Genomic DNA, 17,609 nt, shown 5'->3' with positions numbered 1-17,609 from the left:
AGAAGGTAGTGCGTACGGCCCAGTACATTAATGGGGCAAAGCTTCCAGCCATCCAGGAGCTCTATACCAGGTAGTGTCAGAGGAAGGCCCTAAAGCGCACATTAAACCCTGAATTGTCTCACAGTCCTTGCCGCTGGAAACATCCCCACAGCATGATGCTATCAACACCATACTTCACCATAGGGATGGTGCCAGGTGTGACGCTTGGTATTTAGGCCAAGGAGTTCAATCTTGGCTTCATCAGACAAGATAATCTTGTTTCTTATGGTCTGAGAGTCCTTTAGGTGCCTTTTGGCAAACTCCGAGCGGGCTGTCATGTGCCTTTTACTGAAGAGTGGCTTCCGTCTGGCCTCTCTACCAAAAGGCCTGATTGGTTGAATGCAGCAGAGATGGTTGTCCTTCTGGAAGGTTCTCCCATCTCCACAGAGGAACTCTGGAGCTCTGTCAGAGTGACCATCAGGTTCTTGGTCACCTCCCTGACAAAGGCCCTTCTGGTCGGCCAGCTCTAGGACGAGTCTTGGTGGTTCCTAACTTCTTCCATTTAAGAATGATGGAGGCCACTGTGTTCATGGGGATCTTCCATGCTGCAGACATGTTTTGGTACCCTTCCCCAGATCTGTGCCTCGACACAATCCTGTCTTGGAGCTCTGCGGACATTTCCTTCGACCTCATGGCTTGGTTTTTGCTCTGCCATGTCAACTGTGGGGCCTTATATAGGCTGGTGTGTGCCTTTCCAAATCAGGTGAAGTCAATTGAATTTACCACAGGTGGACTCCAATCCAGTTGTAGGAACATCTCAAGGATGATAAATGGAAACAGGATGCACCTGAGCTCAATTTCGAGTGTCATAGCAAAGGATCTGTATACTTATTTAATTAAGGTATCGCTGTTTTTTTTGTATACATTTGCAAACATTTCTAAAGACCTGTTTCTGCTTTGTCGTTATGGGGTATTGTGTGTAGATTGAAGGGAAAAATATATATTGCTTCCATTTTAGAATAAGGCTGTAATGTAACAAAATGTGGATAAAGTCAAGAGGTCTGAATAGTTTCCGAATACACTGTAGATAATGTATATTCTTAGTAATCCCCAGAATTAAGTCCAAGCATTACAGTTCAAGCTCGCCACAGTTGGGTGGGGGAAGGAAAGTGGTCAAAGACAAGGAAGTGAAAGCCTATGTATGTGTTAATCATGAATTGTTTTAGTTAACCATTTCACAGATGACCCTGTATACACATCTATACACATCAATATACACTATACACATCAATATACACACCAGTATACACAGCAATATCCACATCAATATACACTATACACATCAATATACACCAATATAAACTATATATCAATATACACATCAATATACACTATACACATCCATATACACATCAATATAGACTTTACACATCAATATGCACATCAATATACACTATATACATCAATATACACTATGCACATACATATACACATCAATATACATATCAATATACACATTAATATACACCACATATCAACATACACAGAAATATACACTATACACATCAATATACACTATACACATTGATATACACATCAATATACACTATACACATTGATATACACACCAGTATACACAGCAATATCAACATCAATATACACTATACACATCAATATACACTATACACATCCATATCCACATCCATATCCACATCAATATAGACTATAAACATCAATATGCACATCAATATAAACAATACACATCAATATACACTGTACACATCAATATACACATCAATATAAACAATACACATCAATATACACTGTACACATCAATATACACCAATATAAACGATATATCAATATACACATCAATATACACTATACACATCCATATACACATCAATATAGACTTTACACATCAATATGCACATCAATATACACTATATACATCAATATACACTATGCACATACATATACACATCAATATACATATCAATATACACATTAATATACACCACATATCAACATACACAGAAATATACACTATACACATCAATATACACTATACACATTGATATACACATCAATATACACTATACACATTGATATACACACCAGTATACACAGCAATATCAACATCAATATACACTATACACATCAATATACACTATACACATCCATATCCACATCCATATCCACATCAATATAGACTATACACATCAATATGCACATCAATATAAACAATACACATCAATATACACTGTACACATCAATATACACTAGACACATCAATATACACTATGCACATACATATACACATCAATATACAAATCAATATACACATGAATATACACAACATATCAATATACACAGCAATATACACTATACACATCAATATACACTATACACATCAATATACACTATACACATACATATACACATCAATATACACTAGACACATCAATATACACTGTACACATCAATATACACTATAGGCATACATATACACATCAATATACAAATCAATATACACATGAATATACACAACATATCAATATACACAGCAATATACACTATACACATCCATATACACTATACACATACATATACACATCAATATACACTATACACATCAATATACACTATACACATCAATATACACTATACACATCAATATACACTATACACATCAATATACACTATACACATCAATATACACTATACACATCAATATACACTATACACATCAATATACACATCAATATACACTCTACACATACATATACACATCAATATACACTATACACATCAATATACACTATACACATCAATATACACATCAATATACACTATACACATCAATATACACATCAATATACAGTATACACATCAATATACACATGAATATACACAACATATCAATATACACAGCAATATACACTATACACATCAATATACACTATACACATCAATATACACTATACACATACATATACACATCAATATACACTATACACATCAATATACACTATACACATCAATATACACTATACACATCAATATACACATCAATATACACTATACACATCAATACACACTATACACATCAATATACACTATACACATCAATATACACATCAATATACAGTATACACATCAATATACACATCAATATACACATGCATTTTCAGAGTATTAGAAACATTAGAAAGGATGATGCGTCACAATGCACATTGTTCACAACAGTACATGTTTACACCCACAGCATCTGCTCATCTATGCTTAGTAATCCCCAGTACTTGGCCCAAGCTTGGCAAGAACTGGTTAAATAGTAGAACGTCCCTACAACATACTCTCCTTACTGCCATTGACCTTTCGGGATTGTGACAAGGCCATTAGGACGGAAGACTAAGAGGGGTTAATGAGCTGACTGATAATTAGCATCATTTATCTTGTATCTGTAAAAGTTACGACACTCGCTAACGACACTCGCTAACGATGCGTTCTCATTTACCTAAGTAACGCGCAATAATGCTTATCCCTTTATTACAGTTGGTTTGAAAAACTGAGCCATACATTCAGAACAATAACGGCGATTCAATACAAGGATTGGCACCGCCGTTATGAACAAACCAAGCCGTGCTACGCAAAAGTTGGATAGCTCTTCAATTCTATTTATCAGTCGATATTTATCCATTGAAAAATTAAGCTATGACGTCACTGGTGTAACCTAACTGTTGCTCACAGTGTGAGACTAGTACCAAGTGCAGCCAAAGTGATTGTGGCTTTAAGTCCTGCAAGTAGCATTCACATCACGCAATGACTGGCTTTGTAGCGACGAAGATGGATAGCAGGTACCATGCAGTGTGGTGTAGTAGAGCTGTGACGAGCAGACAGGCCAGTGTTGCCTCATGTCTGCAATGCGGGGACTCCCGACTGGGAGAGATAGTACAGCACAACATGGCTCACTCAGCCACAGATCAAGAATGGATCCCACCAGTGGTTTTAGGCCTGGTGATTAGATCTCGACCAGGACAGAGAGGTGTAATCTCCTTTGGTTTGACACAGTGATAAAGTTTGTGATGGGGGTTAAAGGAGAGGGTGGCTGGGACATGGGAGACACCAGTGTGTCAGACGGTCTCTGTACAGAGGTGTTTTGTTGGTCTATCAATTGAGAAATACAGAGATAGAGATCCAGCAGTGGGCCATTTGAAAGACGAAGGGGGCTTATCGGCTTGTAGCACGGCTTTGATAAGGTAGACAGGGATCCTCCTGGCTCTCTTGTGCCTGTTAGGCTTGTTACAGTGGCGGCTCTGCCCACTAACAAGCAAGCGGAGCTGGAGAGGAGCTGGAGCGGAGCTGAATTACACAGACAGTCATTTGGAACATAAAGGGATTCGGCTGAATAGAAGTCCTTCTGAAATGAATCCATTACAAAAGAGATGAAAAAGCAGGGCTTTCATGATAATTTCAATCCCTCGCAATAACAATTTGCTATTCAGAAACCCAAAGTAATAAGTATAGGAAAATAATGACATGGGATACTGTAGATTTTGCTTTTCGCTATTAGTCTCTAATGATATTGTGTGTTTTTTCTTGATGAGTTGAGCTAGGTCTGAACATTGTGACCAGGATTGGCTTGTGGTACTTTAGAATTAAATGAAAGCCCAATAATTAGTTTAAATTCACCATAATACATGTGATATTCAACGTCCCTGATCAATTTAATTTGAATTTGCAATCATTTGCATTTGCGCTAATGAGGAAGAAATAAACAACGCATTTAGGCCACGTCTATTGATGGTAGCAGTATTGTTATTTTTCCTCCCCCGCCTGCATTTAAACGAACAAAGAACCACCAGGCGTTCTAATCATTTAAATCCTTGCCATACACTAATTACTTAGTTAGAGATGGTTTTCTTTGAACTGTCTCTAGAGAAAAAACTTTCTGTGGAGATTCAAACATCAGAGGCAGACAGTCTAATAATGACATACACAGGAGAGGATTCACCAACCATGCGTCAACAGAATATTTGTATTATTTTACTGGGGGCTTTCCGAGGATGCGGAGAGCAGAGTTGATGTTGCTTTTTAAGCTCCATGCGTTTTATAGCTCGAAATGAAGGCCCACTGACTGATTTCCTGCTGCATTGTTAAAGAAGGATTGAGCTACATTGTACCTGATGCTAACTTAAGCAGCGCTGCCATGTGGCTAAGGGAGGCATTTAATCATTCACTATAGGTTAGCCTCTTGTAAACAAACATGATATAACCAACACTGACAAAGCCTGTCTATTTCCATTAACCATTACTAAAACATTTAGTGATTTTATTTCTTCAAGAATGACAAATATATTCCTAATTCCCCCTAGCATGTTATTAAATCATTATCGAATCATGTACATTAATCCAGGCAACTACCTTCTCTGTCATCGCCGTAATCCATCAAAACATCAATGTCATTTTGATCGCCCGTGAAACATTTGCCAGCAGGCATGAGTGTGATACATTGACATGCAATACAGCTGTCCTGACAGATAGTCACACCAGTACCCTCTCAGCCTCGAGCAGTTTTTAGATCATCTCTGTGAAAGGACATGTATTGGGGACGGACACAGCAGGTGTCAAGCGGTGGCATTTAGCTCCCCCACCCACTCAAAGCAACGCCACAGTTGACTGAGAGGCCTGACATTTTTACAAAGGGAAGAGGGATGCATGGAAGCGCACGACTGACGACGCGTTGACCCACCATTGATCCATCCACCTTGAGGACAGGATGCTGTACAGACACAGATTTGTCTGGCCTGACTGCTGCTCAGAAAGAGCCTTCCCTGTGGCCTAGGGGTGGTCTAGCGGTCTAAGCCGCTGCTTCCGGATCACAGCTGGAGCATGGGTTTGAATCCGGACCATTGCTATTTCAGCACACTCTCTCCTCTATCGTGCCCCTCAACCTCAGTTTTATCCAATATAATGTCACTCCTTAAAAAAAGAAAAAGAACGCTCCCATAAAGAAGGATTTTGGTCTTCCAGTAGAACAGGAAATAGCACTATCATGGCCCAACTGAATGTCAGTGGTGTGCAGTACAATGCCAGGGGTTAATTATGACGATTGCCATGCGAAAACCAAGCACAAGTGACTTTCCTCTTAAAACATGAAATGATATTCTGTCCTTTGCACATTTCTGAGATTCTATGTGCACAGAGTTCATCATGATTTCTTTTCAAACAGCTGTTAGAACCCTAGTCTGACACAACATCACAGGGCCACAGTAGAGTTCCCTTCCGAGGGAAAAACCCGAAGCAGCCATTCATGTGCAGATTGACATGTACCCGGGTCGATAAAGATTATAAAGTTCAACATGGTGGGTCACAATAAAAGCCATATATAAAACTCCATTGACAAGTGATCCATCATTTGATGATTGATGCCGTTTCCTTACCACCATTATTATGAGGCCTTCTTTGTTGTTAAGGCCTGACCTTGTCACTGGGGTTGGAATAAATATTGACTTTATGAAGTGAGACTGTCATGGGTTTAAAGCAATAGGCTACAGAGCCACTGATTTCTCTATGGTTCAGGACCCTGCTTTCCATAGCCATTTTTAGCTGTTTCAGTCTACTGAGAACCATGTCTTTTTCCTTCAAGAAAACTCACTTCCTTTCGATGAATAAGTTGCAGCTTGCAATGTGACTGCAGGGCATGCATGACAGAATAAATTTGGCTTGATGCCAATAATATAATTTAAAGTGATTCACTGAAATTGTGATATACTTTAAAGGGCAGCTGATTTAATTTAAAATGTATCATTTTCCCTGTGCCTCTGGCTTAGAGGGTTAATTGATTCAATTAATAAAATAAATAAAATAATAATAATCATAGTCACAACCAGTTTCATTAGTATTGTCCACTTCCGAGAGGAGAGCTAAAACATAAAAATGTGGCCTTAATAATTCCGTAGTGCTATAGGCCCTAATGTACATAATGAAGAAATCCCTAACGATTTAGAGATCATCAAGAAGACAGCTGCTTCAGAAAAATGGTTTTCCCTCTGGCCTCAGGCTGCTCATGGGGAAGCCATGTTTTTCCAGTTAGCCTTTCTTTATGGGCCTGTGAGGCTAGCTCATCCACATTCATCCTGCTGAAAATGATTACATACGGTAAGTATAGAAAGAAATCACGGTACCCTTGGTTACCATGACGATGATACACACACAGTGATGTTTTCACTGGCTGTTGATATTGATGGTAATTGATATTGTGCTGTAACATAGTTCAGTAAACATCTCTAGGGTGATGGGATGTGTACAGATGTAGGATCTTAATTTGAGCCAGTTTCCTACAGCAGGAACATAATCAAGCAACAACAGGACATTTGAATTATTATGTGGATTATATTACATGAATACAATTTTCGTAAGGGAAAATCAAGTCTGAAATTTCAAATTGGAAATGACAAACTTCAGAAGCCTTTTTAAACTTCATATACATTACACGTTTACATTTCCTGCATTGCAGGAAAGTTCTCCTGCAACAGATTGTACATCTGTAGGGTTAATATCTGAGTGTTTGTGCATTTGTATATCTCCCTATGCTTGTTTATGTTTGTATACTGCATGCCTCTTTGCATGGGAGTGCTGTAAAATAACAATTATCCTACATGGTACGTTAAATAGCATAATTATGACATTAGGCTGAAGATTATGTTGGTTATTAACTTCACACTGTTACCCGGAGTAAATTCATCTGATTTTTGAATAAGTGTGTGAAATTGTTCATAAAATGATACGAGTTTAATCAACCGTTATTGCTGGGGTGATGATGGGTCACACACACACACACACACACACACTCACACTCACACTCACACTCACACTCACACTCACACTCACACACACACACACACACACACACACACACACACACACACACACACACACACACACACACACACACACACACACACACACACACACACTATAGCGTTTGAGGAGATCAAGAGGGAAATATGTTTAATTCTTGTTTTTCTTTTGCTTTGAACTATTCCTCTGTGCATTAGCACGGCACTGCCTCAGTCAGCTGTTACCTAGATGACTGTCATGTTCCATTCCATCTATCACCTTCACTAAACATGTCAATGGGTGGAATGAGTGATCTTCAATGCCTTTTTCATGTTCCTAAATTAATTACTCTAGAGTTTAAGAAGCTTTAGGAAGCCTTAAGTATCAGCTTATCTTGGTTTGGAATATCGAAAGGTGTCTGGTGGAGATTTTGGGGGTTCATTCTGTCTGATTGGAAGCCTGAAAGATTGGTCTATTTTTTGCTAAAAACATGGTTAAACTTTTTTTTATGAAAGTGTCTCTCTCTCTCTCTCTCTCTCTCTCTTTTTAATCTCTTTTAGCTGGCTACATGGGACTCAGTCCATGGTCTAAATGGAAGCCTGAAAGAGAGTCGCATTGAGAACGGCATGCAAGGAGTGACGGTCAAAGTAGTAACACTACTGGTAAGGAACATCTTGTTGACACTGTGAGACTGTGTTACCATCCATGTGCTGTGAATTGGAAATAGTATCCATGTTGTTCAGCTTGAAAACAATGTGTCGAACACGGCTGCTTAAAACATAACCATTGACTGCACCTGAATTCATGTTGCGAGCATTCCTATCTGATGTTGTGTTTGATTTTGTAGGAGGATCCATTTGTCATGGTTGCTGAAAACATCCTGGGTCAGCCTAAGCGGTACAAAGGATTCTCCATCGATGTGCTCGACGCCTTGGCCAAGATCCTGGGCTTCAAGTACGAGATCTACCAGGTGGCGGACAGCAAGTACGGCTCGCAGCTGCCCAACGGCTCCTGGAATGGAATGATCGGCGAGCTCATAAACAAGGTGAGCTTTTCTGTAATACCCGTGAAACCTACCAACCTGCTGTGTTACCCCCTCGGAAGAGAATGCCATTTGAGACCATTACGGTTTCCACTTGAATTCAGTCCCCGCTCATCCCTGACTGACCAGGGGACGTTAGCTATACTTATTCTCTGTCTGTCTCCACAGAGGGCTGACCTGGCCGTGTCTGCTATTACTATCACTCCGGAGCGGGAAAGCGTGGTGGACTTCAGTAAGCGCTACATGGATTACTCGGTGGGGATCCTGCTGAAGAAACCGGAGGAGAAGATCAACATCTTCTCGCTGTTCGCTCCGTTTGACCTGGCCGTGTGGGGGTGTATCGCTGCAGCCATCCCCGTGGTTGGAGTTCTCATCTTCCTGCTGAGCAGGATGCAGTCACTGAGGACCCAGAATCCTCCAGTGCCACACCAGCAGCCCGCCAACCAGGCGTCCAACTCCCTGCACAGTGCTATCTGGATAGTCTATGGAGCGTTTGTACAGCAAGGTACAGAGGACTCTCCTATATACTCATTTAGATTTTATCTAAAGCAACCCAGGCCATTTTACAGTAAAAAACTAATGTATCATTTGTATGTTTCAAATATTTTATGGGAAACATACCATTTTCATGTGCTGGAATGTGTTTGTCGATTACATTGTAAAAATGTATGATTCATTAAAATATCCGGTGGTTATTTACAAACTATTTATGATAAGATGTTGATACTTTCTAATGCTCAGATGAAGAGTAAGCCGATTTAGGTAATGAAAGTGATCCTATGCGTTACAATACCATCCATAAAGTTGCATGTGAAGTGGAAAAGGCCACACAGCTGTTTCTGCACCTATGTTGCTGTCTCGTACATGTCTCATGGACACGTGTGCTGTATACAGTCCATATAACATAGTGATTGCATTACAAGCTTGTTGAGCTCACAAGAGCACAGTAAAGGTGCCTTTGAATGAAGAAAATGATATGTTGGTTGGGATCCAAGATCGGCAAAGGGAAATAAATGAGTGTGTCAGCAAGTCCTGTTGAACCTCAGCTGCATCTATAATTACCTCCTGCCAGAGAGCCTGTTGAACCATTTTAAGCCTAACAGCCAAGGATTAAACATGGGGAGCCTCTGTCCTGTTAGTTCTTTGCAACTGCCCACTATTTCAAGTGGACACTTTTTTATTTGTATGGGAAAACAGTGGTCCGTCATAACACATTTTTCATTGAAAGTTATGGAACCTTTGAAGTGAATCACTCTAATCTGGATAGATTTTCTTAGTACAGCATATTGTCGACCAATTGTGTTATGGGACGGTGAACAGACTTCAGCCCTTCAGTGATCCTTATATAACAATTTCTGTCACAGCATCTTCTATATACATCAGTGGGGGCTGGTGGGAGGGGCTATAGGAGAATGGGCTCATTCTATTATCTGGAAAGTAAGAAATTGAACGGAGTCGAGCATTTGGTTTCCATATGTTTGATGTCTTGATACCATTCCATTTATTCCATTCAATACATTACAATGAGCCTGTCTTCCGATAACCAGCCTCAACTGAAAATGTGTCCTCCTATAGTTCCTCCCACCAGTCTCCTCTGATATACAGTGTCAGTCACAAGTTTGGACACACCTACTCAGTCAAGGGTTTTTCTTTATTTGGACTATTTTCTACATTTTAGAATAATAGTGAAGAAATCAAAACTATGAAATGACACATATGGAAGCATGTAGTAACCTAACAAGTGTATTTTATATTTGAGATTCTTCAAAGTAGCCAACCTTTTCCTTGATGACAGCTTTGAACACTCTTGGCATTCTCTCAACCAGATTCATGAGGTAGTCACCTGGAAGCATTGCAACTGACAGGGGTGCCCTGTTAAAAGTTCATTTGTGAAATTAGTTTCCTTCTTAATGCGCTTGAGCCAATAAATTGTGGGATATATAGGATAGCCCTATTTGGTAAAAGAAAAAGTACTTATTATGACAAGAACATCTCAAATAAGCCATGCGAAATGACAGCCCATCATTACGTTAAGACATGAACGTGAGTAAATCTGGAACATTTCAAGAACTTAGAAAGATTCTTCAAGCGCAGTCGCAAAAACCAAAAAGCGGTATGATGAAACTGGCCATCATGAGGACCACCACAGTAAAGGAAGACCCAGAATTACCTCTGCTGCAGAGGATAAGTTCATTAGAATTACCAGCCTCAGAAATTGAAGCCCAAACACATCTCTATATAAACTGTTCAGACGAAACTGCGTGAATTAGGCCTTCAAGGTCGAATTGCTGCAAAGAAACCACTACTGAAGGACACCAATAATAAGAAGAGACTTGCTTGGGCCAAGAAACACGAGTAATTGACATTAGACCGGTGGAAATCTGTCCTTTGGTCTGTTAAATCCAACTTTTTGGTTCCAACCACCATGTCTTTGTGAGACGCAGAGTAGGTGACCGGATGATCTCTGAATGTGTGGTTCCCACCGTGAAGCATGGGGGAGGAGGTGTGATGATGTGAGGGTGCTTTGCTGGTGACATTGTCAGTTACTTATTTAGAATTATTTAGAATTCAATGCACACTTAACCATCATGGCTACCACAGCATTCTGCAGCAATACGCCATCTGGTTTGTGCTTAGTGGGACTATCATTTGTTTTTCAACAGGACAATGACCCAACACACCTCCAGGCTGTGTAAGGGCTATTTGACCAAGAAGGATATTGATGGAGTGCTGCATCAGATGACCTGGCCTCCACAATCACCCGACCTCAACCCAATTGAGATGGTTTGGGATGAGTTGGACCACAGAGTGAAGGAAAAGCAGCCAACAAGTGCTCAGCATATGTGGGAACTCCTTCAAGATGGTTGGAAAGCATTCCAGGTGACGCTGGTTGAGAGAATGCCAAAAGTGTACAAAGCTGTCATCAAGGCAAAAGGTGGCTACTTTGAAGAATCTAGAATCTAAAATCTAAAATCTATTTAGATTTATTGAACACTTTTCTGGATACTACATGATTCCATATGTGTTATTTCATAGTTATGTTGTCTTCACTATTATTCTACAATGTAGAAAATAGTAAAAAATAAAGAAAACCCTTGAATGAGTAGGGGTGTCTAAACTTTTGACTGGTACTGTACATCCACCCACTTTACCAACTACTTGTTCATCCTCAACCCCTTGATAACTGTAGTTGCTTTCTACCCAGCCTGGATAGTGACATGTCCTTTCTCCCCCTCTATAGGAGGGGACAGCGTGGTGAGCTCTGTGGCCCTGAGGATCGTCATGGGCAGCTGGTGGCTCTTCACCCTCATTGTCTGTTCCTCCTACACGGCCAACCTGGCAGCCTACCTCACCGTCTCCCGCATGGACACCACCGTACGGTAGGTTGCTCCTGCCCCTCTGACTCTGTTTTATCCCTTCCTGAATAATGGTGTCAAGGTATTATTAACCCGGGTGAACAAGTCATGAATGACGACCCTTGGCTTACCCCGCTGTTGGACTGTCTAATGATCTGTCATCACAAGGGGAGACCAAGAAAGACCATCCAGAAGTTCACTGTCTTTTATTGTCTGCAGTAGAACATGAATGAGGTGTTCACCACAAGTCTTGTCAGTCTGTGGTTTATACAGGGGTCAAGTTTTGTGAGTGGTCAAGGTAGTATGCACTGCAGTGTGGAGGCTGCTCAGGGGAGGACGGCTTATAATAATGGCTTTAACGGGGCAAATGGAATGGCTTCAAACCATGTGTGTACATCAGATCTTCTTGAAGCCTCACAACGGACTGATACACAACTATGGTGATATGTTAAATAATGCATAAGATCCTCTAAAGTTTTTAATAAATTTATATGAAATATGACATTCAGGATGTACAGGATCATTATTTTAATGTCACAGCTTGACCATGCAGTACTTTTGCCATTCATCCTATCGGAACATGGGCTCCAGAGCATATTCCACAAATCTCCACAGTGTCATCCACAACATTTGAACTGAAAATGAATTGACATCTCTAATGCTTGATTGCAGCGTTCGTATTATCTAATATGGTGTCTTCCTTCTGAAGGTGATATTTCGCTACGCTGGTATGTGCCGACTGTTTGAAATGCCAGACATACATCATGGCATCGTCCAGTAGAATCCATTTTGTATAATCATATGCCTGCATCCCTGCTCACAGACACACACAGACACATGTATATGTACATGGACCTCACACATGGAGGCATGATGTTGGATCTTTAAAGATTATCATCCCCTCTCTGTTGGCCTTCGGATCTGCAAATGTTATCCATCGCTTATCCCGGCACGATGCGTATTTGCTCAGGCGCTGTGGCTTTGACGTCTGATTGTATTTGATTATGCTGATGTTGTGCAAATGGTGTGTTTCAAGGTTGGAGGAGGGAGGGGATTGCAGGAAGGTCATCCAGCCTAATAAGATAGTTAGGTGAGACAACCACATATCGCAGTCGTAGTACGTACCTTTTTCCTCAATAAATAAGTTGTCAGCAAAGTCAGTGCTAGTGGGAAAAGACAAGTGGAAGGTTATTTGTGTGTGTGTGTATGTGTGTATGGGGTGGGGGGGGCAATGTGTTATTTAAGATATTCTTTGAAGGGGTAGGGTTTCAGACATTTTAAGATGATGGGCAGGGACTCTCCTGCCCTAGCGTCCGGGGGTAGCTCGTTCCACCATTTAGGTGCCAGGACAGAGAAGAGCTTTGACTGGGCTGAGTGGGAGCTGACCACCCCTAGTGGTGGGATGGCCAAGAGACCAGAGGTGTCAGAAGAGAAGAAGGGAGGAGGGATGGGGTTGAGTGGGCAGGTTGTCTGTCGGGTGTCCCACTCGGGTGGTGGTCAGTCAGGCGGCCCAACATTTGGATAAACAGAAACCATGACATGAATTAAGAACAATATTTATTTTTTCATAATGTGAAGCAGCACATTGACAACTCAAATCGCTTTGGAAAAAATTGCTTTCTTATTAACCTTCTTACCTAATGAAAACCTATAGCTGAGATAACAAAACGAGACCTTTACAATCAATATGGTTAAAATAATTGTCACAAATCGCTGTCTTGAAAATGATCGGACCAAGGTGCAGCGTGGTAAGCGTAATTTTTCTCTTCATTTCTTTAAATGTCGCCAACAAAACAAGAAACGACGTCGACCGTGCAGCTTACTAGGGCTATACAGGCCACTAACAAAGACAACTACCCACAACTAAGGTGGCAAAACAGGCTTGCTAAGTATGATTCCCAATTAGAGACAACGATAGACAGCTGCCTCTGATTGGGAACCACACTCGGCCAAACACACAGAAATACAAAACATAGAATGCCCACCCCACATCACACCCTGACCTAACCAAATAGAGAAATAAAACAGCTCTCTAAGGTCAGGGCGTGACAGTAATAAAATCGTTTCATTGAAACTTAAATGAACAATTCCTAGAATTGAATGTAGGCTGCAAAAATAAATAGATTTAGTAGGCTAATAGACCCTACTCAAACTTTTACCAGCTGTACTGATTATAACTTTATACGTCCTTCATAAAGTTTTTAAAAAATTGCGAAAGCCTACATTAATGTAATAATTATTAACTGATAATTAACAGAACCTGCTTGCACTTTTTGAAGGCTGTGTAGTCTATCCATCTACCGTGTTTTTGTCCTCGTCCACAATGATTCCAAAATCCTTACAAACCAGGGATTTCACTCACGCGGGACCTGTATCCACAATTTTGTATTCCCCCATCTTAACATTTCTTTTTATTTCTATGGTTACGTTAGGCATTTTTGCGTGAGCTAGGGTAATCAAATCAAATCAAATTTATTTATAAAGCCCTTCGTACATCAGCTGATATCTCAAAGTGCTGTACAGAAACCCAGCCAAAAACCCCAAACAGCAAGCAATGCAGGTGTAGAAGCACGGTGGCTAGGAAAAACTCCCTAGAAAGGCCAAAACCTAGGAAGAAACCTAGAGAGGAACCAGGCTATGTGGGGTGGCCAGTCCTCTTCTGGCTGTGCTGGGTGGAGATTATAACAGAACATGGCCAAGATGTTCAAATGTTTATAAATGACCAGCATGGTTGTATAATAATAAGGCAGAACAGTTGAAACTGGAGCAGCAGCCCGGTCAGATGGACTGGGGACAGCAAGGAGTCATCATGTCAGGTAGTCCTGGGGCATGGTCCTAGGGCTCAGGTCTTCCGAGAGAGAGAAAGAAAGAGAGAAGGAGAGAATTAGAGAACACACACTTAGATTCACACAGGACACCGAATAGGACAGGAGAAGTACTCCAGATATAACAAACTGACCCTAGCCCCCCGACACATAAACTACTGCAGCATAAATACTGGAGGCTGAGACAGGAGGGGTCAGGAGACACTGTGGCCCCATCCGAGGACACCCCCGGACAGGGCCAAACAGGAAGGATATAACCCCACCCACTTTGCCAAAGCACAGCCCCCACACCACTGGAGGGATATCTTCAACCACCAACTTACCATCCTGAGACAAGGCTGAGTATAGCCTGGCTAGCCAGGGAAAGTCAACCTGGCTATGTATTCTCACATGGAGGGACAGAACATAAGCTCTGCACATGGACAAATTAAAATGTTTCAGCACCACACAAATAATGTTGACAGTTCCCTGCTCCACACTCTCTCACTGCGTGAGTGGCTGGTAGCCTATATGTCTGCTTCCCTGCTCACATAATGGAATTCACAACACCACAAGCTCCTGGGTTTTGTAAAAATATTGTGTTGATTTCAAATGTTTCCGGCCCTCAATATAATTGTTCAAAGAAAGTTTTCATTCCACCCGCAAGCTGATTTTTTTTGTGGGTCACCCACGGGGAACTGTTGGTATCAGACCCGATGGAGGACTCTAGCACGCAGTGAGTCACTCAGCCATGGAGCGGGAGGGGAGGGTCAAGCCAGCTGGGAGGAAAGGGGACAGGCTGTGTTGCGAAAAGGAAGGAGAGTAGGGTCGAGGAGGCAGAGTGAGGAGACAGGAGGGAGAAGGATTTAGCAGAAGGGAGAGATGATAGGATAGAAGAGGAGGGGGTAGTGGGAAAGATAGAGAGTGAAGATTGTGATAGCATATCTGAGTAGTGGCTGAGTGGTTACGTTTGGAGGAGAAAGGGAGAGAAAAGCAACAAAGTAGTGATCAGAGACATGTAGGGGGGTTGCAGTGACATTACCAAGCAAACATCTTCTAGTAAAGATGAGATCAAGCACATTGCCTGCCTTGTGAGTGGGAGGGGACTGGGAAAGGGTGAGGTCAAAGAACTGAAATGAAGTCCGGCATCAGGAGGTTGAAGTCGCCCAGTACGATGATTGGTTTGCCATCATCAGGAAATTAGTTTATCAAGGTGTCAAGCTCAAGCTTTTCATATCATTGCTCCTCCAATTCCCCAGCTTTTTCTCACAGCAGGTTTTTATTATGCTACATCTACCATATACTCTACTGGTATTATAGTATTATGTTTGTCACGTCAGCTTGAAAAATATACAGTGCCTTGCGAAAGTATTCGGCCCCCTTGAACTTTGCGACCTTTTGCCACATTTCAGGCTTCAAACATAAAGATATCAAACTGTATTTTTCTGTGAAGAATCAACAACAAGTGGGACACAATCATGAAGTGGAACGACATTTATTGGATATTTCAAACTTTTTTAACAAATCAAAAACTGAAAAATTGGGCGTGCAAAATTAATACTTTGTAGCGCCACCTTTTGCTGTGATTACAGCTGTAAGTCGCTTGGGGTATGTCTCTATCAGTTTTGCACATCGAGAGACTGAATTTTATTCCCATTCCTCCTTGCAAAACAGCTCGAGCTCAGTGAGGTTGGATGGAGAGCATTTGTGAACAGCAGTTTTTAGTTCTTTCCACAGATTCTCGATTGGATTCAGGTCTGGACTTTGACTTGGCCATTCTAACACCTGGTTATGTTTATTTTTGAACCATTCCATTGTAGATTTTGCTTTATGTTTTGGATCATTGTCTTGTTGGAAGACAAATCTCCGTCCCAGTCTCAGGTCCACCTTTTGCTGCGATTACAGCTGTAAGTCGCTTGGGGTATGTCTCTATCAGTTTTGCACATCGAGAGACTGAATTTTTTTTTCATATAAGGAAATCAGTCAATTGAAAGAAAGAAATTAGGCCCTTATCTATGTATTTCACAAGACTGGGAATACAGATATGCATCTATTGGTCCCAGATATCTTTTTTTTAAATAGGGGTGTGGATCAGAAAAACAGTCCATATCTAGTTTGACCACCATTTGCCTCATGCAGCGCAACACATCTCCTTTGTATAGAGTTGATCATTCAATTGCTGTGCAAAGTTGCTGGATATTGTCTGAAACTGGAACATGCTGTCATACAGCGCATCCCAAACAGCTCAGTGGGTGACATGTCAGGTGAGTATGCAGGCCATGGAAGATCTGGGTCATTTTCAGCTTCCAAAAATTGTGTACAGATCCTTGCAATATGGGGCTGTGCATTGTCATGCTGAAACATGAGGTGATGAGGCAAATGAATGGCATGACAATGGGCCTCAGGATCTTGTTACGGTATCTCTTTGCATTCAAATTGCCATCGATAAAATGCAATTCTGTTTGTTGTCCGTAGCTTATGCCTGAACATACCATAACCCCACCGCCACCATGGGACACTCTGTTTACAACGCTGACGACAGCACACCGCTCGCCCACACTACACGATACACGTGGTCTGCGGTTG

The 17,609-nt window shown here is 41.2% G+C and overlaps 1 protein-coding gene across 2 annotated transcripts in view; it reads left to right on the top strand.

Moving 5' to 3' along the window:
- The window catches only part of grid1b (glutamate receptor, ionotropic, delta 1b), a 400,673-nt gene that overhangs the window by 356,438 nt on the left and 26,626 nt on the right, over nt 1-17,609 (top strand). For both annotated transcript variants that reach the window (XM_031798901.1, XM_020454314.2), the window contains exons 9-12: nt 8,382-8,483; nt 8,669-8,866; nt 9,032-9,368; nt 12,105-12,243. In XM_031798901.1, the coding sequence (XP_031654761.1) occupies nt 8,382-8,483; nt 8,669-8,866; nt 9,032-9,368; nt 12,105-12,243 (776 nt within the window). The remainder of the gene's footprint in view (nt 1-8,381; nt 8,484-8,668; nt 8,867-9,031; nt 9,369-12,104; nt 12,244-17,609) is intronic.

The sequence above is a fragment of the Oncorhynchus kisutch genome, linkage group LG20 (assembly GCF_002021735.2).
Source record: "Oncorhynchus kisutch isolate 150728-3 linkage group LG20, Okis_V2, whole genome shotgun sequence".
In the NCBI taxonomy this organism is placed as follows: Eukaryota; Metazoa; Chordata; class Actinopteri; order Salmoniformes; family Salmonidae; genus Oncorhynchus; species Oncorhynchus kisutch.
This window is presented reverse-complemented; position numbering and strand designations above follow the sequence as displayed.